The 22,440-nt window shown below is 39.2% G+C and overlaps 1 protein-coding gene across 1 annotated transcript in view; it reads left to right on the forward strand.

The window, feature by feature from the left end:
• The first annotated feature begins 1,744 nt into the window (after positions 1-1,744).
• The window catches only part of GRIK2 (glutamate ionotropic receptor kainate type subunit 2), a 521,506-nt gene continuing 500,810 nt past the window's right edge, over positions 1,745-22,440 (forward strand). The window contains exon 1 of the mRNA XM_069973610.1: positions 1,745-1,874. Coding sequence (XP_069829711.1) covers positions 1,745-1,874 — 130 coding nt within the window. The remainder of the gene's footprint in view (positions 1,875-22,440) is intronic.

Consider the following 22,440-nt stretch of genomic DNA (forward strand, 5'->3'; position numbering starts at 1 on the left):
ATCTTCCTTTTTCCTTATTTTGGGATGACATTTTGGGAGCTTCAGAACCTAGTGCCAGTTTTCTATAGAGTTTTGGTGTCAAGATACAATATTTCCAACATAAAAAAAACAATGGTTGTCCTGAAACCAATACTACAACTTGAGGGACCACTGTGTGTGTGTGTGTGTGTGTATATATATATATATATATATATATATATATATATATATATATATATATAATTTATTTATTTATTTTCTTTCAAAAGGCATATAGCACTCTATTTTCAACTGGTATCAGCCAGTTACCAGACTGCAAGCTTATTATTTAAGTACTAACATAGCCTTATGGGCTTCCTTAGTTGCTGGTCATAATGTGCATGAATTATCTCTACATTTAATAGTTCCACCTACTGTAGGGCACACACAGTACCTCTGAGTCCTCTGCTTGCTGGCATCAGCCAGACACACAACAGACAGTCGCCCTCCATATTATATATTGGGGACTACAGGGTCACTTTTTAGCCCATTTTTGGGATGCCCATTCAGAAGTCAACAGTCAATTTTTAGACTTACTAAAATAACAAAAACACACATTTATAAAACCCAATAAAAGTTATGTTCTACGTTCCCAGATCATCACCGTCTCCAGTCTCCTTTCCCCTTCCCTACAGTGCGAGATGAATTCATCGTGTTACACTAAATGTGTCTGCTACTTTTCTTAAACGGTTTGCTGGTTTGAACGTGAATTCAGATGTCAGCTAAGAAGATGCAATGTGTAGGTGTAAACTGCATAAGGTTCCAGATGATAGCAAGCAATAGCTTTTAGCTCTCTGATGTAAAAAAAATATATATATCACTGCATTTACTAGAAAATCAAATCAAATGCTATAGGAGACATTTACTGGGGGGGGGGGGGGGGGTTAACCTATTCAGTGCTCGAGTGTTTCCGTCAGCCTATTATCATGCGTGCAGGGACAGCCATCCGGGAAGGGGTTAAATCGCTCAGCTAGGGAAACAGCCAACTAGGGGAAGCATTTTCTATCCTTGTGCTAAACATTACACTACATTAAACTACAAGCACAAGTGAAACTTGCTAATATCCAGCAGAAGTGGCATACTGGAGCCAACTAGTGCTATCTGTGTGATGGCACAAAGAGTCTCCAGTGCTGGGAGTCTAGCTGGGAAAGCAATGCACTCTTCCAATGAATAAAAGCACGCAGCTTTTCAGCGCGGGGATATCAGATCAGTTGCTTAATACAAATTGGGAAAGGCTGTCTGGCTGGCAGCCTTAAAAAGAGAGGAGCTATCTCAATTTCTCTCACTTAATCTTGGCTGCACGTCAGGAGCTGTGCAGCAGTGCAGCAGAAAGGGAAAGCAGCAGACCCTTTTACCAGCACACAGACTTCCCCTATGCTACCATAGCTCAGCGATTTTTCCGAGCTGGATTATCTATTGATTGCCTTCCCTCCCCCTTCATCCCTTCCAGGCTCACCGGGATGTACATATGCGTTTGGATTTCTCAAGGATTCTCCCCCCTCTAACATGGATGTCCCACCATTCCTTGCAGTTGAAGGTTGCTCCTTGGTGCAGTGAATGAAGAACATGCAGGGATTGCTAATGGGTTTGGGAAGCGGATCCTCCTCGCTCATGTTGTCTCTGTGACCATGCCGTGATCGTGTCTGAGGGCCATCAGTCTATGTCCTCTCATTCTTCTTACCCTACCGGGGAACCTGACACTCTATAGGGGGAAGGAACCGTGCGGATGTACAGTGGAACCATGAAGATTATGTGCCCTCTTCTAACTCATTCATTCTTCAGGTGCACCCTAAGATTCGCCGCTTGCTTGCTTTGGATTGGGTATACTCAAGGGACCACACATGTTCTACGGTTTGGTAAGATTGCCTATTTACTTTGCTATGTAGTGGATGTAGTAAGCACAGTGGAAACAATACACAAATGTCTGCTAGGTGGGATTATTGCAGCCAGGTCTTTCTCGTTCACAATGAAAACACACTAATCTATCTCTGGTGTCTGCAAAAATGGATTATTGTCACTGCAGTCCAATGAATGGAACACTGACAGCTCTGTGATAATGAGGGATAGAATGGGAATGTGTCATTGTAGCTTAAGCAGGATTCATTTAGGAGGCTCTGATCACTGCATATTGTTCTATGTTAGTCATTCACTCTTGTGGGAAGTGTATAGTAAAAGGAAAAATCTAGGCAACAGTCTCGTAAAGATTTCTTCCATAGCCCCTCTAAGCCCCCTAACTATTTGGATGAGATGTTTGTTGGGAGCAGATTCTCTCCCCCAAGCCAGTGAATGCATGTGAAAGCTCTGAGAGGAAGTTACTCTTTCACTCGTCGAAACGTGGGTAGAAGCAAAAAAAAAAAAAAAAAAAGTAAAAACTAGTTGGGATAGGTAACATTGCCTGCATCTGTTCCATCATGGCTGGTAAAGTATCATCAGCATCCAAGAGAATCAGACATGAAGGGTAGATAAACTTCCTCCAAGTGGTTTTCGACAGAGCAAACAGGTGATAAACTGCTGGTAGACCCAACCAGACATCACAAGAGAAGTCACCTAGATAACCTACTCCTTAATACATGAGAAGGGCTGGACATCACATTCCATATTCTTTCAGTCTGTGAGTTTGAAGGGGAGCTAAACATTTATTCTAATGGTGATTATTGATAGCTACATAAGAGATGAGTAGCTGACAAAAAGATTCATCAGCCTGATAAATAGAATTTCATGGTGCTGAATCCAAAGTGTGACTTGTTTCTGCCGCCATCTGGTTCTAAGGTGATGCTTGAGGCATGTTGCTAATAGCAACCATCTCTAGGAATGCTTGTTTCTTTGGAAGCAGACACACGTTCATATATCACTGCATGAATTGCTTTACACGTTGCAGAAAGAACCCGTGTATTACAATACAAGCCATGCTCCGGCATGTAATGATGATACAATCACATGTAATACAATTCATATAATGCCAATGCCACTCATGCATTCAATCAATCTCATGCTGAAGTACAGTCTCTTCTCAACTACTCAACACCCAAAGGTGTAGCTCTGTCTATTCGGAACTATGGAGACATAGAACATAAAGGATACTCTGTTAGGGAAAACAACAAGTATAGTACACCTATTAAGCCATAATACCAGTAAGACAATAGGGTGTATTGTCACACCTATAATGTACAGGCATGGCCAGGGAGTGAAATGCTGAATGGATGCTAGTGGTAGTGATGTGAACCTTGCCTAGCACCACACTAGGGAACATTATTCTCTGATAGAACTGCTTAGAGGAGATTTCCCTTCGACATTGCCATGTATCTTGACCATGACAGATGGTTTGCGGATGTGACTCAGTCATCCCGGTACCATGTTTTCCCACATCAGAGCCTTTTTTTGCAGAACAAAAGACTATTCAGCGCGTTCGCTCTATTCTTTTTACAGAACATTTAACAATATTAATAACAATAGTGGTGCGCGGTCCTGTATTCCCCTCTGCTTGGCTGAGGTCAAGAGTTGTCTGAAGAGAGTCTTCAAAGGACAACTAGCCACTGATTTTCTGCCTCAGCCTGCAGCACTATGGCAACAGGCGAGTCCTTAAACAATTGCTCGGCTTTCAGCAGCTCCTGTACAAGATACTAGATCTCCTACCATAGCCTGCACAGAATGGCCAGAATACTGGTTGCTTTCTTGTAATGTCAAGTCTATTCCCTTTTTTTTTTGTTACTACCACCAATAAAAAAAATAAATAAAAAAAAATGTTTTATATATATATATATATATATATATATATATATATATATATATATATATATGTATCACTCTTTCTGCATGCACAGGTGTGCTGGAGTATGCTCTGAAGCTCCACAGCCAAAGTATTACACTGTTTGATATACGGCTTCAGAATAATAACATACTGGTTTACACTAATAATTCCTTATACTCTATACCTATTTACCATAGATACTGTTTATTTTTCCCAACCTGAGATGCAGCCGATTGAAAAGCAGAATTCAGTGCGAGCTAACAAGCTAATCCATTACAGATGCTTTATTTTTCCCCCATATGCTATTAGTCATAGCTTCAGTACTTTGCCGTGCTTGCCTGTTTCAGCGTGGTGTCACCAGTGCATGCGAGCCAAGAAAATCATAAAATGTTATTCTCAGAAGGCAGCACTATCACTACCATGGGTTCTAGCTCTTGGTATTTTTACATCACAATGATCAGATTGTTGGGATATTATATTTTACCAATTATAATGGAGGATGACTTACATAATGTAAAATATACAGATATATATTTTTTAAATAAAAATTATCGACAGGGTTATATTCGCGAAGTTGGAGAATCTATGGATCCATCCACTTCTCTATGTATCTAGAATAAGTTATAGTGAGGTTAAAGTAGAGAATATATAGCCTGCCTTGCTTTAGAAAGGACAGGTAAAGAAGTCAATGAAAGCTGAATCGAGACACAAGTTGTTTATGTCACTCTATGTTCAATGTATCATTATGGAATCTACAGTTCCAATTTGTTGTTGTCAGTTTCCCTAATGGTTAATAATACAGCTATGCAAAGACCAATAAAACAATAACGCATCTTCTTTGACTGCCTTTCTCTATAAGTCATGAACAATAATGTTCTTGACAGATAGTTATTGCGGATAATGCTGCACATGTCGTGAATGCCGACTTTTATGCAGCGTTCTATGGCCAATTGTGCACTTCTTCAGTATGAAACCCACCCTGGTACTGAGAGGGTGCTGCAAAATACTAAATTCTTTGTACAATACTTTTTTTTTTTTTACCTATGATTAATATATTTGGTTATCTATCTATCTTTCTATCTATCTATCTATCTATCTATCTATCTATCTATCTATCTATCTATCCTTTCAGTCATGCATGGAATTCAGTCATTTCAGCCTTCTCATAAGGCTGATGTCCATCAGTGCATCAAGGTTATATCAACTAGGGCATCACTGATAACGAACCGAAGGGACAATTCACGTTCATCATCATCTCAAGAACTTTCAAGCACAGGGAAAAAAAAAAAAAAAAAAAACCTTGGGAAGAACGTGAGGTTGAATACCCCTTGAAGGGAAGAGTTGAGGAGCATTTTTATTGACTGGTCCAGATTAAACACTAGAGAGAAAGATTTCAATTTGATAACGTCACATCCCTTCCTGTTTTTCTTTGCTTTTTTCTACTGACAATTTTTTAAGGTAATTAAATTGGCTGATTGAAGTCACCGTGGTCATGGGGCGATAAAGACTATTTGGATTTAATGGAATTTAAAAACAACAGCGAACAGCATACAAGTCTTACAGACCAAGAATTTTAATGGCCCATTCAGGTGCTGACTAAATAGAACGAGCTGAACAAGTTTAATTGAAAGGGCAAACTGGATTAGCTGTATACAATCTTTATAGCCGCAGATAGGGGAATTAAAATTATTATCCCTTTAAAAGACTCATTATTACATTATCAAGATTTAATGTAGGTTAAGTAAGCTTCCTTCAGCTCCGAGTTTCTAGAACAGAAGGGATTTAATAACAACAACTAAGGCACATTGATACAAAAGAATCAGGTAGCATTAATGTAACTCAATTAAGTGTTCCCTCATTCTGTAAAAGCAGTTGTTACAGGAGCGAGCCAATGAAAGAGAAAGACCAGAGGCTATGCTACCAGACATATGCTTTATTGTCCATTAATTGTCATTATCCTAAGACCCACACTTTCCAGATCTGCTTGCCGTACAGAAGATATCATGATTGTGGCTTCTTACTCCTTGTACTGGATTAGGATTCGACTGAACTGTATATAAAGGGTTAATTTCTTCTAAAGAATGGTACTATCAGCTTCTGTCACACATTGAGCCAGAAACATAATGACATTCATATTTGCTGAATTAACACTGTGTGTATACTGTATCTTCTCTACACAGGTTGGACCTTAGGTTGGCATTGTACTGATGCTTTGGAAAATCGGTGTAACGTTATACGATATATTAACCGTATCAATAATAAGACCGTATAGAGATTCGATCAAGTCTTGGAGATTTATATTGTTATTTTCTTCTGTTTTATTATCTTTGTGGTCTTGGTATAGCATGTCTTGTGTATTTTTTCTCAGCATTTACTGCAGTAGTAGGGGGCACACAGACGTCATGCCCTATGGTGACTAGATTTTATATTGCTATGTTATAACATGGAAAAATTACATTATTTTTTAAAAAATAAATAACATCCAGATATGCTTTGTGATACTGGCATCATATTCTATGACCAAGGATGCAAGTTGTGTTCATGAACAGTGTGCCATGTGTGTAGATTTATTATTAATATACTGTATATTTTCCATGGCGTGGCGTTCACATCGACAAATGTCGTTTTTTGATGAACACATGTCCATTTAGTCTTTGTCTCTATTAAAATGAATTGCACCTAGTTCTAATCATTTACTTGTATGGAAATGTTAGCTGAAATGGATAATGCCGTCAGTGATCTTAGCATCTCTAAGGGCGATGTTGCCATGTGATGTCACCCACTTGCCATCTACAAAAAGGAGTCAAAAGTTTAATGTGACTGTACAAAGATGAGGAATAAAAGCCAAGCTGCATGGCGTCTAGCAGGAAAGTCTCCAGAAATCTTAAGACACATATTACCCACTGGGACCAGTGGCTGTCCCATCCATCACTCCAGTTTTTGTAACACTGGCTTCTCTTAGGTTAATAAATAAACATAGCTCATTTTGGTGAATAATACACAATCGGATAGAAATCAGTGATTAAAGTGGACTTTCTCTCCGGTAGTTAGCGGATGATGGGTTTTGCAATCTGTTAAGCATGTTGACTACAGTATGGCAGGGCTATAAATCTAATGACTGGTTTCTTATCATCCTAAAGTATTCGCTATCAGCAGAGCAACCTTTTTTCTCTCATTACTTAGGGGAAACCTCTGGGAGTAGTCAGGTGTCACAATACTATCTTGCATCATTACTAAAGTAGACCATTTGGGGCTATTAGCTAGATTTTACTTTTGGCTTGTAGTTATGACCTATAAATAATGAGCAAGTAGCAAAATGAAAAAATAGGAAATGACAGGTAGTAATGTATCATCTATTACTAAGGTGTATACGAGTAGCAGAGTATTGTAGCTTTCTGTGAAGTAGAGAATTTGTTCTGATACAACCTAGCGATTACCAAGAGAGTTTGCAAATACAAGTTTGTAGCGCATTAGGTTTTCTCATTATGTCTATTTTGGATCTATTACATAACTTCTAGTTCTAGTGAATGTCTAGTTCAAATTATTTGGAAGAGGTTGTCCCATCTGGATGACCACTTCTTAGAATGGAGGAGCGTCAGAGATCAACAGTGCAGTGTAGGTCCATTCTTTCTAAACTCCATTGTTGGTTTTACTCATCATACCCGTGTGTAGATTGTAAGCCCTGGCGGTCAGGGTCCTCTTTTCCTATTTATCCGTCTGCCATTTCCTTATTCATGTAATGTGTTTTGATTTTGTAATGTTTTGTTTGTCACCCTCTTGTATAGTGATCTGGAATCAAGGGCGCTTAAAAAAAAATAAAATAAATAATAATAATAATAATACGAAACTGTGTTCTACCCCTGACTATTCTTGAAGTGGTTGTGGAAATCTAAATAGAGCTGACTAAATCAGTAGCTAAACACATACTACATCTTGTTTGCATTTACCATGGAAGAATGGGAGTTGTTCCTTGCAGTGATACTCCAAGACCACCATGAGGCCTAACTACTATTTATTAGTATTTAGAATAAATTCTAAACCTTCTTGTTTTAAAAATGTTTTCATATTTTCTACAATTTAAACACAATATTTTCAAATACTTGAGAATTTACTCGTTTCATATCTTTCCTTAATAGCTTAGTCACATATATAATGCAGCAGCTTCCATAGGTCAATAAAGCTATTAATGTTGCATACAGGAGATGCGTATTGTTTATTTCTCACTCTATACAGCGCTGGTTAAACTGGGGTAAAGAGTTTAAGGAATCCCTGGGTGTTTAAGCTTAACCCTTGCAAGAAGGTTTGAACTTTGCTGCAGGAACATCTCTAGGTAGCAGTCTCCAGACTAGTCAGGGATCTGTAACCTAGTACAAGGCAACCAGTCCAAGGCAGGAACAAAATTTATGCACAGGGTAAAGGTTGGCTAAGTGTTCAGTTAGGAATCAGAGGCAGGATCAGAAGCATAAACAATAAGAACGAGGAAAAGAAATGGAGCACAATCAATAGCCAAATCCCCATGATTCCCCATAAGAGGGAAGGATGATGCCATCACCTGATCCAACAGGCCATCAAAGAAAAGAGCAGGAGCAGCCAAGGAGGAAATGGCTTATTATTTTGCCACACAGCACTGTACCAGATGAGATGAGTAAAGGCCCTATTACACAGGCTGAATAGGCTTAGTAAGTCAGCGCCGACCTGTTAGGTCAGCGCTCGATTGACCCTCTTTTCCCGCTTACTGTTGGATCTATTACATGCATCGACAGTGAGTGGGCAAGTGCTTGGGGCCATGAGACGATCTACAGATCACCTGGGAAGCCCATAGGAGATAGCGGTGGCTTACTGCCGCCGATCCTATTACACAGACCTGGCAAACAGCGGGAATCAGAAGCCGATAGTTCAGGTTCATACGAACCCGAACCTCGGCCGGTTCACTCATCCCTAGTTTCAACTTGTATCTCACCTGTATGATTGTGCAATGTCCCTCTTGATTTTACTGTTATGTTACCTTTTTAACATTTTTTATTTATATAAATGTGTCACTATAAAAATGAGTGTGTATGGTAAACAATAGTGATAGACCCAAAAAAAATAAAAATCTAAAATTGTTCACTATTTCTACTGAGATCTTTCAGACTGTTGGTTGCTAATGCTGCAAATTAGCCAAATAGGCAATTGAGATAGCACTTTCCCAAAAATTCCTCAGAGTTTATTACACACCAGTGCAATGTTTCGGCATATGTGGTGTAGCCTTTTTCAAGAAATAAAGACTACATATGGCTACACAAAAGGAAATTTTTGGAAAATGCTGTCTCCATTGCCTATTTGGATGTTCTGATGCCAGCTTGGTCCAGTTTGGGGAGGCGTGCTTCCACGTTTTCTAATCCTTTACCATTGTGCAGAAGAGAGACTTTTCTGTGGATAATGCTACAAATTATTAATTCACATTATCACCCATTTCAGGCTGCACACAGCTGATGGCAATGTCACTTAATGTGTTACGTAGTGGACAAGGTTAAATATGAGTAGCTAATTATCCTACATTACACATTATATCAAATATAGGGAGTTATGATACACTGATGTTTTATGATGTTTTATATTTGTTAATGTAATTGTCAGTATAGATAAGTGAATCTGTTTAGAAGAAATCAAATTCCTTCACAATTTTCCAGGAAAAATTGGACTTGTCCAAACTTTATCCAATTTATGGGCCTGTTCACACTGAGTAAAACAGGTGAACTTGCGCGGCGGAGCTCCACGTCCCTAAATCCCACCTGCCTCAGTGTCACACAGTGTCTCTATGGAATGGCTCCCGCGCCTCCGCTTCCATCGCTCTCCGCTTAAAGAATTGACATCCCATTGACATCAGTGTGAACATACCCTAAGGGTGGGTTTGCTTTGGGTGAATCCATTGCAAAAGCAGACACTCCTGTGAAAGATAAGTGTCCCTGCTCCAGTATATTGAGCACTGAAGTATGCATAATATGTTGACTTACACACAAGCTACCTTTCAATGTCACTGTGCAGCAATCCCCACTCGATATGCAGAGGCTGCTAACAGGCTGTTTCCCCTTGGTACAATATACTTTAATAAGAATACACTGTACACGGGGACCCTGCTGTGTATCAGCAACGCTGTGTAGCAATGCTGGATCAGAGCAGGGAACCTATTTCTGACACAAATGTTTGTTTCAGCAGAGGAACCCCTGTCACCTCTTACTGCTGCCACTCAATGTAAAATGATGTATAAAAAAAAGTATACATTTATTTTATTGAAGTTATATTACAAAGTAATATACTGTTTAAGTTTATTAAATCAATGTTTTAAAAAAAAACAATTGCACAAGTACTCTGAGTACTGAGTGGTGAGACCGTAGCACCATGTAAAGTACATACATGAGCAGACTCCCCAGTAACAAGTGCTCCGCACCTGGCCCAGCGGGTGAGCTTACATGTCCACCTTAGCTGTCAAATTCAAATCTAAATAAAAAAACAATACAGGCCCAGAGACGCATGACTCTAAGGAGATATACGCCCTCTAAGGCTCAGATTCCTATACCCCTGATTCTGATGATGGAGAAAGACAATAAAAAATACCATTAAATACTAGCATCAGAGGCTGCCAACTGGTTTGAATACTCAGTTTTGTTTAGACTGGTCAAACATCCTCTTTAAGGCTAGTATTTGTTAAGGCTGGGTTCACACTATGTATATTTCAGGCAGTATTTGGTCCTCATGTCAGGTCCTCATAGCAACCAAAACCAGGAGTGGATTGAAAACACAGAAAGGATCTGTTCACACAATGTTGAAACTGAGTGGATGGCCGCCATATAACAGTAAATAACGGCCATTATTTCAATACCACAGCCGTTGTTTTAAAATAACAGCAAATATTTGCCATTAAATGATGGCCATCCACTCAATTACAACATTATGTGAACAGAGCCTTTCTGTGTTTTCAATCCACTCCTGGTTTTGGTTGCTATACAGCCTCACAAATACAGCCTCAAATATGCATAGTGTGAACCCATAAGGTGCGTCCTTTTTTCTGTACAAATAAAAAAAATTGTTGAAAACACTAACATTGGTTATACTGATACAGAATCTAACTGATAAATTCTGTACCCCATTGGTGTCCCTGGTTGAGCACATTAAAAAAATAAAACAAAAAAATACAAAATCTACTCAGAATGCTCCTTTAAAGAGGTACTCCGGAGAAGAAAAATGTTTTTGAGTCAACTGGTGTCAAAAAGTTATACAGATTTTAAAATTATGTCTATTTAAGCTGCTGTATGCCCTACAGGAAGTGTTGTTTTCTTTAAAATCTGATGGTTCTTTCTACCACCTTCATCCATGAGAGGAACTGTCCAAAACAGTAGAAGATTTCCATGGGGATTTGCTCTTTCTCTGGACAGTTCCTGTAATGATCAGAGGTGGCAGCAGAGAGCACTGTGTCAGACTGGGAAGAATAACCACTTCCTGCAGGGCATACAATAGCTGATAAGTACTGGAAGACTTGAGATTTGTAATTTATATTACCTAAACTGGCATTATCCCTAGTAATATTATTCACCATCATCATATACTAAATTCTATTTTTTGTATACTATTATTAAAATGTAAAACTGATATATACTTTATTGGTTGCTAAATGATATATCTCTTATTTTCTTGAATATTACATGAAAGTAAAGGAAAATCTTCTGTAGAATAACAATGAAAATAAGTTTTAAGGCCTCTCCTCTGCAAATGTGGATATTGGTTTATTTGCATGTAAGACGTTAAAAGATCTTACCCCTATAACACTTAAATAAATACTTGCATTCTCTTTAGCTAAAAACATCTTTTCTGAAAACGCTTTGTAAACTTCCACTGATACTTTTCCTGAAAATGACTACATTGACAGCTTGGCATTACCATTTCCCTTGTCCCCATTCTGACACCATCATTTCTAACACTGTCAGACAGGGTAATAGTAACGCCTTGTGGTCAATTTATTCATACATTTCCAGGAGGAATAATAAATAGTGTAGGCACTTACTAGAGCAGACATGTTAGGAGAGCAGACAGGTCCTAAAAAAAACCACATTTTTTCTTTAGATAAGTGTTGTAATGGGGACTGCGTGTTCAGAATTTGTAATGATTTTTTTTTTTTAAAGAACCTTGACTAAACAAAAAAATCACTTTAGGAGCAATCTATACTGTGTGTTGGCAGTGTAGGATTTCATAACACGGACCAATAGAAGAAATAGATTCCACTGTAAAAAAACAAGAGTTTTATCAAACATGTAAAGTAATACTGGCTCAGTTGCCCCTAGCAACCAATCAGATTCCACCTTTAATTTTTCAAAGAGTCTGTCAGGAATGCAAAGTAGAATCTGATTGGTTGCTAGGGGCAACTGAGCTAGTTTCACTTTACACCATGTTTGATAAATCTCCCCCATATTATATATATTAACCACCCCACAAAAAACTGAAGGACTCATTTTGGGTATATATTGAAGTGATTCCTGGTAAGGGTAGAATGCTCACTGTTGAAGGTTAGTTTTAACATTTTATTGTGTATTAGGATTAACTAACCCCTTAGTGCAGAATCATGTTCTATTGCATGGCTTAAAATTAGGCTCCCCTTGTAAAGGCATGAAACATAACTCTAATCTCGGTTGTTAAAACCCTATATAATGAGGACATATAGCCTCTGTATTGAATGAGACTGTGAGGGTCCTGTTATGCTGCAGGGCTCTCCCAGGAATCCAGGATACATGTCCCAGATTCCCAAGGAAGCTTAATGTTGAACTGTGTAAGCCCCTTTGGATGCTCACACAGTTGAAAGAGTGGGAAGAAACAGAGACATCTGGACTTCCAGCATAAGCAGCATCGCTGTACAACATACAGTAGCCAGGGCCGATTCTGGGGTCTCTGCCGCCTGAGGCAAACCTCAGGCGGCCGCCCCTCACTAGCACCCCTCCCCCCCCCGTCCGGACTACAACGCGTACCCGGCACCCCCCGTAACCAAACAATCCACCACCCCCACGCTCCGGCCCTGCAGCCGCTCACCTGTCCTGCCGCAGCCGTCCCATCCCGCCGCCAACGCTCACCACTGTCCCGCGACGTCAGTCAGCAGCTGTCATCGCCGCCGTCCCACCACCAACGATAACCGCTGTCGGTGTTCTATTGCTTTTGGCTGCTGCAGCCGAAAGCAATAAAATGCCGAGCCGGGATCAGCGCCATTATGGCGCAGACCCCGGCCCGGGATGGATGCGGGGATTGCCCCTTCCGCAATCGCGCCGCGGGGGGGCGATCCCCCCACTAGACCACCAGGGATGGAGATGAGCAAGTATTTAGAAGCAGCTGTCAACTTTGCTGCTTCTAAGTACTGAATTAGCTGTACTTAGCTGCTTCTAAGTACTTAATTAGCGGGCGCGACGATCGGACCGTGCCCGCTAATAGCCGCGATCCCAGGCTACATGCGGCACCCGGGATCGCGGCAGTTCAGAGGGGGGTCGCCGTGCGACCCCCCCTCTGAACTCCCATAGCGGCACGAGGACGTTCAGTAACGTCCTGGTGCAGCTATGGGTTAAAAAGTAAGCATGCAGATGAAACTTTTCTACAGTGATTCATGTACAGTATAGGGCAATGGGACTGAATTTATGCCCGGAGGATAAGTCAATATAAATGGACTACCCAGGCAGGGTGAAGTTTTTTTTTTTTTTCAGAGAGAAGAGGGTCTGAGAATGGTGTGCTAAGGGAGAAGAAGAAGAAGGGAATCAGCATTACATGTGAGATTTTTTTTTTTATTCATGGGCCATTTGGGTGCATATAAAGGGGCCTAACTACAATGTAAAGGCACAAATGGGCCTAACTAGTATTTGGGTCACAAAGCCTAATGGTGTATTTACACAGACAGATTTATCTGACAGATCTTTGAAGTCAAAGCCAGGAATGGATTTGAAAGAGGAGAAATCTCAGTCTTTCCTTTATGATCTGTTCCCTGTTTATAGCCTGTTCCTGGCTTTGGCTTCAAAGATCTGTCAGATAAATCTGTCTGTGTAAATGCACCATTATACTAAATAATTCCTAAAACAATATTAATGCACAGACAGTACATAATACTATATGGAGGCACAAATGGGGCCTAATCAGTATTCGGTGCACAAAGGGGGCCCAACACTATACAGTATGTTGCATAGAGAGGGAGCCTAAAGTGAAGCTACACATTTCCTCCTTATCAGAATCTGGTGAAGTACAAACAAAATAACAATACATAAAAAAGACACAGAGGTTGAAACTTCAGCACTTATTAGCCTACAAATACAAGGGTATGTATTAACATCAGTGAATACACAAACGATTTTATGTAGAGGTGCTTAGCGGAGACTTCATCTGAGGTCAGGCAAACATTTATCAGGTTATGTGCTAAAGGGGGATGAGGAAATGAGAGGGACGAGAAGAGGGTATGTTTGGGAGGGGGTACTTACCATAACAAGAGAGAGGTAAAAAAAAATAAAAAAACATTTGCGAGAACCATAGAATATCAAGATGAGTGAGGCCTCTTTCAAAGTAAATAAACAAAAGGACTGCTAGACGTGAAGGCACCTTTCAGTATTGAATCATTAAATGTCTACCAAACACAAGGTCCACTTAAGGAATCCCAGAGGAGCCATAAGTCAGTGAGCTAAAGTATCTGCCTAAAGATGAGTGAATGTTGATAGGAATAATATTAATAGTCCCACACTGCACAAACTTACACAAATGCACAGGAGCACCAACTTCTTCTGGAGCTCTGCCACACTACGATAATCAGACATTTGAACATCTCTTGGATGGTGTATGAATCTTAAATAAAATAATTTACGGACCGCAAAGTGATGCATTTCTTGACACTTCATGGTATTCCATAACAGAGATCAGTAATGAAAAAAACAGATCTTGTTCGGCATAGCTCTGTTCTGGCACTGAGTAAGGCTATGTTCACAGGGCATAAGACACCGGCCGTTCCGTGACCCGGCCGTGTCATGGAAAGGCCGGTGTTAGAGTACTGCAGTATCGGCCGGATGATCTTCACTGCCGCTGAATTCAGATGCAGGCACATCAGTGTGCGCCCGCATCCGAATTCGCCGCTGCACACAATGTGCATTGACAGGATTTCTGTGGCCGCAATGCAATGAATAGTGGCTGCGAAAAACTGACATATCAGTTTTTTGCGGCGCTGCTAGAAATCCCGGCAAGAGTGTATACTATGTGTATACTGTACACTCCGGCCGGGATTCCCTTAGCCTGCAGCACTACGTAAGTTCAGTCGTAATCACGGTCATTGTTGCAAATCGGCAACAACGGCCATGATTACTACGGAACTTGTAGTGTGAACATGACCTAAGGGGGTAAACCCTTAACGTAGAGCTGGGACAGCTTATTGGGAAGAAAGGGGGGTTGGGAGTAGAGCGATATTCGATAAAACGTATCAGCCAGTAGTTCTTCCATTCTCTGGAGTCCAATAAATTTCTGTCAGGTTTCAGATTTATTTAGAGCAAAAGTAGCACTGTAGACACTAATAATCTTGTGATGCAAAGGAAAAGATTGGAATGGAGACTAATAGACTTTTGGAGCACTGTAGTTATGGTGAAGGGCATACAGAGGAACGAGGGTGGAGCTGGGGGGGTGGTTTTATAGCTGCCAGAAGGAATTTGGTAGGTGATAATGTAATTCTGTAGCTAAAACAAAGTGAAACAGGGCTGATTGACATCCTATCTATGCAGGAGGGCAAGTTTTGGACTGTGGTCATGTGGTCAGACTGGGGATCTCGTAATATACTTTTAAAATATTGCTGGTGAATTAGTTTTATAGTATATACACTTTATATTATATTATACATTGGATGGAGATTTATCATACATGGTGTAAAGTGAAACTGGCTCAGTTGCCCCTAGCAACCAATCAGATTCCACCTTTCATTTTCCAAAGAGTCTGTGAGGAATGAAAGGTGGAATCTGATTGGTTGCTAGGGGCAACTGAGCCAGTTTCACTTTACACCATGTTTGATACAGTAAGTCTCCCCCATAGAATCAACTTTTTTCCCCCATGGCATACCACCAAATGTTATAGAATACTCAAAAACATTGCTAGCCTCTTCTCGTATTCAAGGATGAATGACAATAATCTCAAAAATAATGAGCAGGCAAACAATATTCTTGTTATTAGAAGGATTATGATTGATATTTTTGTATATTACATTAGTCTAATGATTGTAGCCATTCATGTAATCATCTATGTCTAGCAGGATAACTAACACAGTTACTAATCCTACCTACATATTGGGTAGGAAGGATGGAGCATGGGGGGGAAAGAGACAGTATTTATATTAAAGAGGCTTTCTATATGCATCTTTCACCTAAACCTCTTCCTTAGCGGCTTTCATGCACAAAATCCCAATTAGAATATGTATAATACATGTTCATATATGTAAATGTAAAAACAGATCTAGATCTTCTACAATGATGATTATTTATACATGAAAAATCATTCATTAAAATACCCCAAAAAGAAATTTTCATAAAGAGAATATTTATTGTGTCTTGAATTGTCGGTGTATAGACCAGCTCTACGGCATTAATACCAAGCCTGTGGTGCATTACCTTTAAAGACAAGTGAAGTGTCAACTAACGATGGAATAGTCATCAACATATCACTAGAAGCATCAAACCATGAACACCCAGGGTACTTATATTTACTTCAAAGGTTAGATACACTGGACAAAATGTGATACATTTGTAATTTAATGTTTTGAACATTGTAATGAGCTATATCAGTGCTTTCTTCATAGAGCTTTTGATGTACTGATTGTTATTCTGAAGAATACTCATCACGGGCTGTGAATATCCAGTGTTCAAATGACAGTTATCTCAAATGGGGAAAATGAGATACTTATTTCTCAAAAAAAAAAAATGTAAATGTAGTATAAAAACAGTAAACAACTCAATCAAAATCTTTAATGCCTTCATGCTAAAGGTCATTAATGTACGGATGTCCAGGTCAAATTGATGCAATGTTCCCCCTCACCTTATAAGAGCCATAATGCTTTTATTTTTCCACTTACAGGGCTGTTTGGGGTGCATCTCTAGTTTTTATTGATATCATATTGGTGTAAAATAAAAACTTTTTATACATTTTTTTTCTAATACCGTATTTTTCGGACTATAAGGCGCACTTAAAATACTATGATTTTCTAAGAAATTGTAAGTGCGCCTTATAGTCCAGTGCGCCTTATATATGGACCGGGACAGCTTGGGCCTCCATGGCGCAAATAGGCTGCTGAGCTCACATCTCCCCGCCACACAGCACAGCGCTCCCTCACCTGGACTCCCGGCCCATGGCTCCGCAGGCCTGTCCTGCTGTCCCGCTCTCCCACTGTACCGCTCTCCCGTTGTAGCGCTGTACCGCTCTCCCTGCTCTCCGCAGCCCCGATACAGGCTCAGGCATAGGCTTCAGGCATAGACTTTCATTCAATAGCACCACCTAGTGGCCGGAGGTTATAGAGCATCAGTGTACTGTACTGAGGCTCCTAACTATGGTGGCCACAATGCTCCATGCAGAAGTCTGGTGCGCCTTATAGTCCAGTGCGCCTTATAGTCCAGTGCGCCTTATATATGAACCTGGATGGCTTAGCAGGCTAAAATTGAAGGTGCGCCTTATAGTCCGAAAAATACGGTATATGTAATAGTTTTTTTTTGTTTTTTTTTTTAATCAGCAATCCTGGTGTTTTTTTTTTCTTTTCATTTACGCTGTTCACTGTGCAGGAACGATAATGTTATATTTCAATAGATTGGACAATTCTGCACGCTACAATACATAATATGTTTATTTTTTATACTTTTTATATTTTTATTTTCATAATGGGTAATAGAAGGTAATAGAAATGTTAATTGGGTCTTTATTTAATTAATATTTTTATTTTTTAAATATGTTTTAAAACTCTTTAAGGCCCCTTAGGGGACTTATATATGCAATGCTCAGATTGCATATACTAATTAATGCTATGCCATATGCCTGCCTGAGAGCAGACTCTATGCACAGATCAAAGATCCGACAGGACAGAGGTAAGTGTTTTACCCCCGCCTGTCAGTATGTAAGTGATCAGGACCACCACAGCCATGCTGCAGGGGTCCCGATCAGTTAGTGACAGGTGCTTGTCCTGTCACTGACTTCCTTAAGGGTGCGTTCACATGTACAGGATCTGCAGCAGATTTGATGGCACAGATTTGAATCTGCAGCAGATTTAATGGCCCAGATTAGATTCAAAGCAAATCTGCAACTTCAAATCTGCTGCAGATCCTGTTTGTGTGAATACAACCGAAACGCCATGATCGCTATGCACTGCAGAGTTTCAGGGACTAATGACCAGCAGCTGCCTTTGGCGCCAGTGACACTGATGTGTGAGGGACCGCTCATAATGGAGCTGACCTAGACACATTTAAAGGCCCTTACTGCATGGGCATGTGCAATAGGAATGTATATATATATATATATATATATATATATATATATGGAGAGAGAGAGAGAGACATGAAGGGGTTAATCATGTTCTAATGTAGTATATGGAAATTGTGCATATTGCCTGCCTTCATTACAAAGTATTATTATAATCATTATTACAGTTGCCCTCTAAGTTGCAATGGTCTCAAGTTACGATATTTTCAACTCACAGTAGTATTTTCTGGTCAAGCTAAGTTGACACAGATCTTCAGTATGTACTGTAAGATAATGTTACTTTGTAAGTGAATACTACCTATAGTGCACATATCTTTACCTCTTACTGTATTATTACTGAACAGTGAGGGAGACTTATCAAACATGACGTAAAGTGAAACTCAGTTGCCCCTAGCATCCAATCAGATTCCACCTTTCATTCCTCACAGACTCTTTGGAAAATGAAAGGTGGAATCTGATTGGTTGCTAGCGGCAACTGAGCCAGTTTCACTTTGCACCATGTTTGATAAATCTCCCCCTGTGTGTGTACTGCACAGCTTCTGTCCTCTATAAAGAAACTTATCCCCATAACTTACAGTACATATGACAGCAACTTAAAAACATAAGAGACAGTTGAAGCTCTTCTCAAAATTAGTAAAATATGCTTTAATTCTTTTTGTACTATATATGTACAGTTCATTCTATTTAAATCTGACTCGACCACTGTATAAAACTTCCTGTACAGAGAGATTGGTTATATTGTTCTCTGTAGACAACTTTGCTCATTTTTGCATATTTCTAGAGTATGACATTTAGCTTAGAAATATAACTGCCAGAAAACTTTTATTTAGCAATAAAGAGGAATATGTTTTGCTTTGTGCTTTTATGTCTTTACAATGCCAGTGGAATATCAATGATGCTCCTAAAATTATATGTGCAAAAATTCAGGGAGGAGATGAACAGTGTTTTTGAGTGACAATATTATTTCCTCATGAATGGATGCCCCATTGTATCAGATTTTCTGTGGTAATCCTTGTGGTTAGGCCAGTCACTTTATTATTATTTATAATATTATATATTGTACTTTATGCCTAGGAAATTGATGTAGCTATATTTATCCCAAAAATGATAGTGCCAAACAGATGGTAATAGTGTCATTCAGTATGTGCCTTGTCCATTAATAGTACCCCCATACTGGCATAAACACAGTAAGGCTATGTTCACACAGTGTTTTTTCCTCTCCATGTAAAATGACGTCCTTCATTTTGAGGTTTAAATGACGTCCGTCATTTCTTTGTTTGGCTGCCCGTCAGTCCAGTGAGGGCTGTTGGTACATTATTCTAGTTTAGGTGGACTAATTGCCCTTGAGTATGTATTTAATTGAAAAGCCATTAAATTTAAAAGCTGTTAAAGGAAGGTGAAAAAATAAAAACTGTGTGTGAACAACGTAAAAATAATGTCCGCTGTTTGAAATAGACATCCGAAAATAACATGATCACTATTTTGACATCCGCGCAGACACTGTGTGCACTGGATATCCGTCATATCATATAAGTATTCATATTTTTATAGCAACTGCCCCTTTAGTGGCATGTATAGTTACATATGGGTCCTAAATTTAAGAACACAAGGGTAAAATAAAGTTTCAAATGCATTAACAGTACACAAAATAAACTTGAATAAAAATGAATGTGAATATCTAAAGTGCAAGGTTCATGATGTGCATTGCTAATGACATAGATATTCAAATAGAGATTTGGGGGAGGATTGGGAGGGCTAAGAAGAGGGGGGGGGGCGGTGTTACAAAGGGAATTGCTTGTGTAAATCCTACAGAGCATCACAAAAGGAAAATAACCTCAAAAGAGGTTAAAGCTGTTAGGGGTCTTAAAGAAACAGTGATATTGAAAAGAATCAGTTGTCTCCAGAAGTTGATTGCTGTTAAGTAACAATAAAAAACAAGTTGTGTAATAAAGACTTAGGCCCAAATTTGTAAGTCTGTGGCAAACAAAAACTTGTCTAATTTGCCGATAGCAATAAATCATAGCTCAAGTTTGACTTTACCAGAGCTCATTAAGAAATAAAACCTTAGCTATAAATGGTTGCTATAGCTAAATTACATCAAGGCTGTTAATTTTAGTTGGGCCAAAGTTGCTTTAGATAAATTGTTACATGCTCTAGAGCAGTAATTTGTACTAGAACTAGATGCTTCTTCTTCAATTTGGAGCCACATAAGTTAAGATGCCGATCATAAACATTGTATATGCTTACCAAAATGTGTACGTGGAATGGGAATTTGAGAGTACAGAAAAGATACAATTGTGACTCGGTGTCTTGACATACAATCCCTCTGTCTAGGAATGACTAGTCTAGGCACCACCTTGACTCTTGAAGTGGTCATCTAAGGGACATGGTCTGAAATCATGATAAATATGGTTTAGATGGGATTTGAAAGAAGAGACGTCAGTTCCCTTTGGGTTAAAGTAGTGCCAGTCGTTTAGCAGAAAAAGTTTCAGAGGTTTAAAATGAAGCTTACCCAGCACTCTTTTTTTTTTTTTGAGAAGGAATTCAAGGGGGGATTTAAATTTAAATTGAGGTCACCTTCTGGCATTATAGGGGGATTCAAATTTAAATTGAGGTCACCTCCTAGCATGATAGGGCTCTCTGCCTATAACTTGAGATCATAAAATATTTACAATGAACAGGTGACCCACTGATCAAGAGGGGGGGAGTATTGACCATGATAAATAAGACCATTCAGTGGTCAGTGTGATGATGTGGTAAAGAAATGGGATTTGTAAACGCAAGAGACAGCCCTTTTGAGGCAGAAGAGGGGTGTGTTAGGTGAAATCATTTTAAGAAGTATTTATTTTAGAAAAAGCTGAGAATCCTGAAGTTTTTGAAATATGATGTCATAAAATGAATATACATTCAGATGTGTTGCATGTGTAAATGCTTTAGAGAAGGGTAAGATGTGAATTATTTGACATGGGAAATAAGGGTGGCAAAAAGGGCTAAAAGAGAGATTTAGAATAAGGAGTACTGTTTACAATAAGAAATGAGTGGTGTTGGTCATGCAGATCAGGAGAGCATCACCGGAAGGGAGGGAAGATTTGAAGAATACAGTGTTCTCCAGCAGGGTGCAGGGGCGGTAACTAACAGAGCACCCTACCTCGCCTTAGTATTTAACTGAATCCAAATTTGTAAGATGTAGATACAGTTGATTGTCAGGGCCTTTAACCCCTTGCCTCCGCAGCCTGTTTTGGCCTTAATGACCAGGGCCTATTTTTCAAATCTGACCTGTTTCTCTTTTTGTAGTGATAACTCTGCGATGCTTTTAACTATTGCGGTTACTCTGAGATTGTTTTTTTGTGACATACTCCTCTTTATGTTTGTGGTATACTTTTGTTGATACACTCAGTAGTTTTTTGTAAAAAGCACAACATTTGCGCAAAAATTTGAAAAATTTACATTTCTTTCTATTCAAAATTCTCTTGTTCTAAGAAAGATAGTCATATCACATAAAATAATTATTACTGCAACATCTACAACATGTCTACTTTATGGTGCCGTCATTTGGTGAACGTCCTTTTACTTGTTAGGATGTTAGAGGACTTTGAAATATTGCAGCGATTTTTTAAATTTTCAGGAAAATTTCAAATTCTGATTTTATTAGGGACCAGTTCAGTTCTGAAGTGGATTTGTGGGGCCTGTATGTTAGTTACCCCCATAAATCTCTCCACTGTAAAGACTGCACCCCTCAAAGTATTCAAAGTAACATTTCATAAGTTTATTAACCCTTTAGGTTTTTCACAGAAATTTAAGCAAGTTGGAGGGGAAATTTAAAATTTTCATTTTTTTGGGCAGATATTCCATTTTAATCCATTTTTTCCTCTAACACAGCAAATACTAACTGAGAAATGGAACTCCATGTTTATTCTGCTTGTTCCAATGTTTCTAGAAATCCGCCATATGTGGCTGCAGTCCGTCACTTGACTCAACCACAGGCTGCAGACATGACAGAGACCTGGAGAATTTTAGGGCCTTTTTTTATTTCAGGTTTTTTTTAGCCAGTATATCATGTCACAGAGGCCTTGCGGTGCCAAAATATTTGTGTAAGACAAGTTGACGTTTCCATTGGTACAATTCTGGGGAACATGTGACACCCTGATAATTTTTTGATTAATCTTTTATGAGGTGGTACGAATAAAAAA

This window comes from Dendropsophus ebraccatus, chromosome 6 (assembly GCF_027789765.1).
Source record: "Dendropsophus ebraccatus isolate aDenEbr1 chromosome 6, aDenEbr1.pat, whole genome shotgun sequence".
In the NCBI taxonomy this organism is placed as follows: Eukaryota; Metazoa; Chordata; class Amphibia; order Anura; family Hylidae; genus Dendropsophus; species Dendropsophus ebraccatus.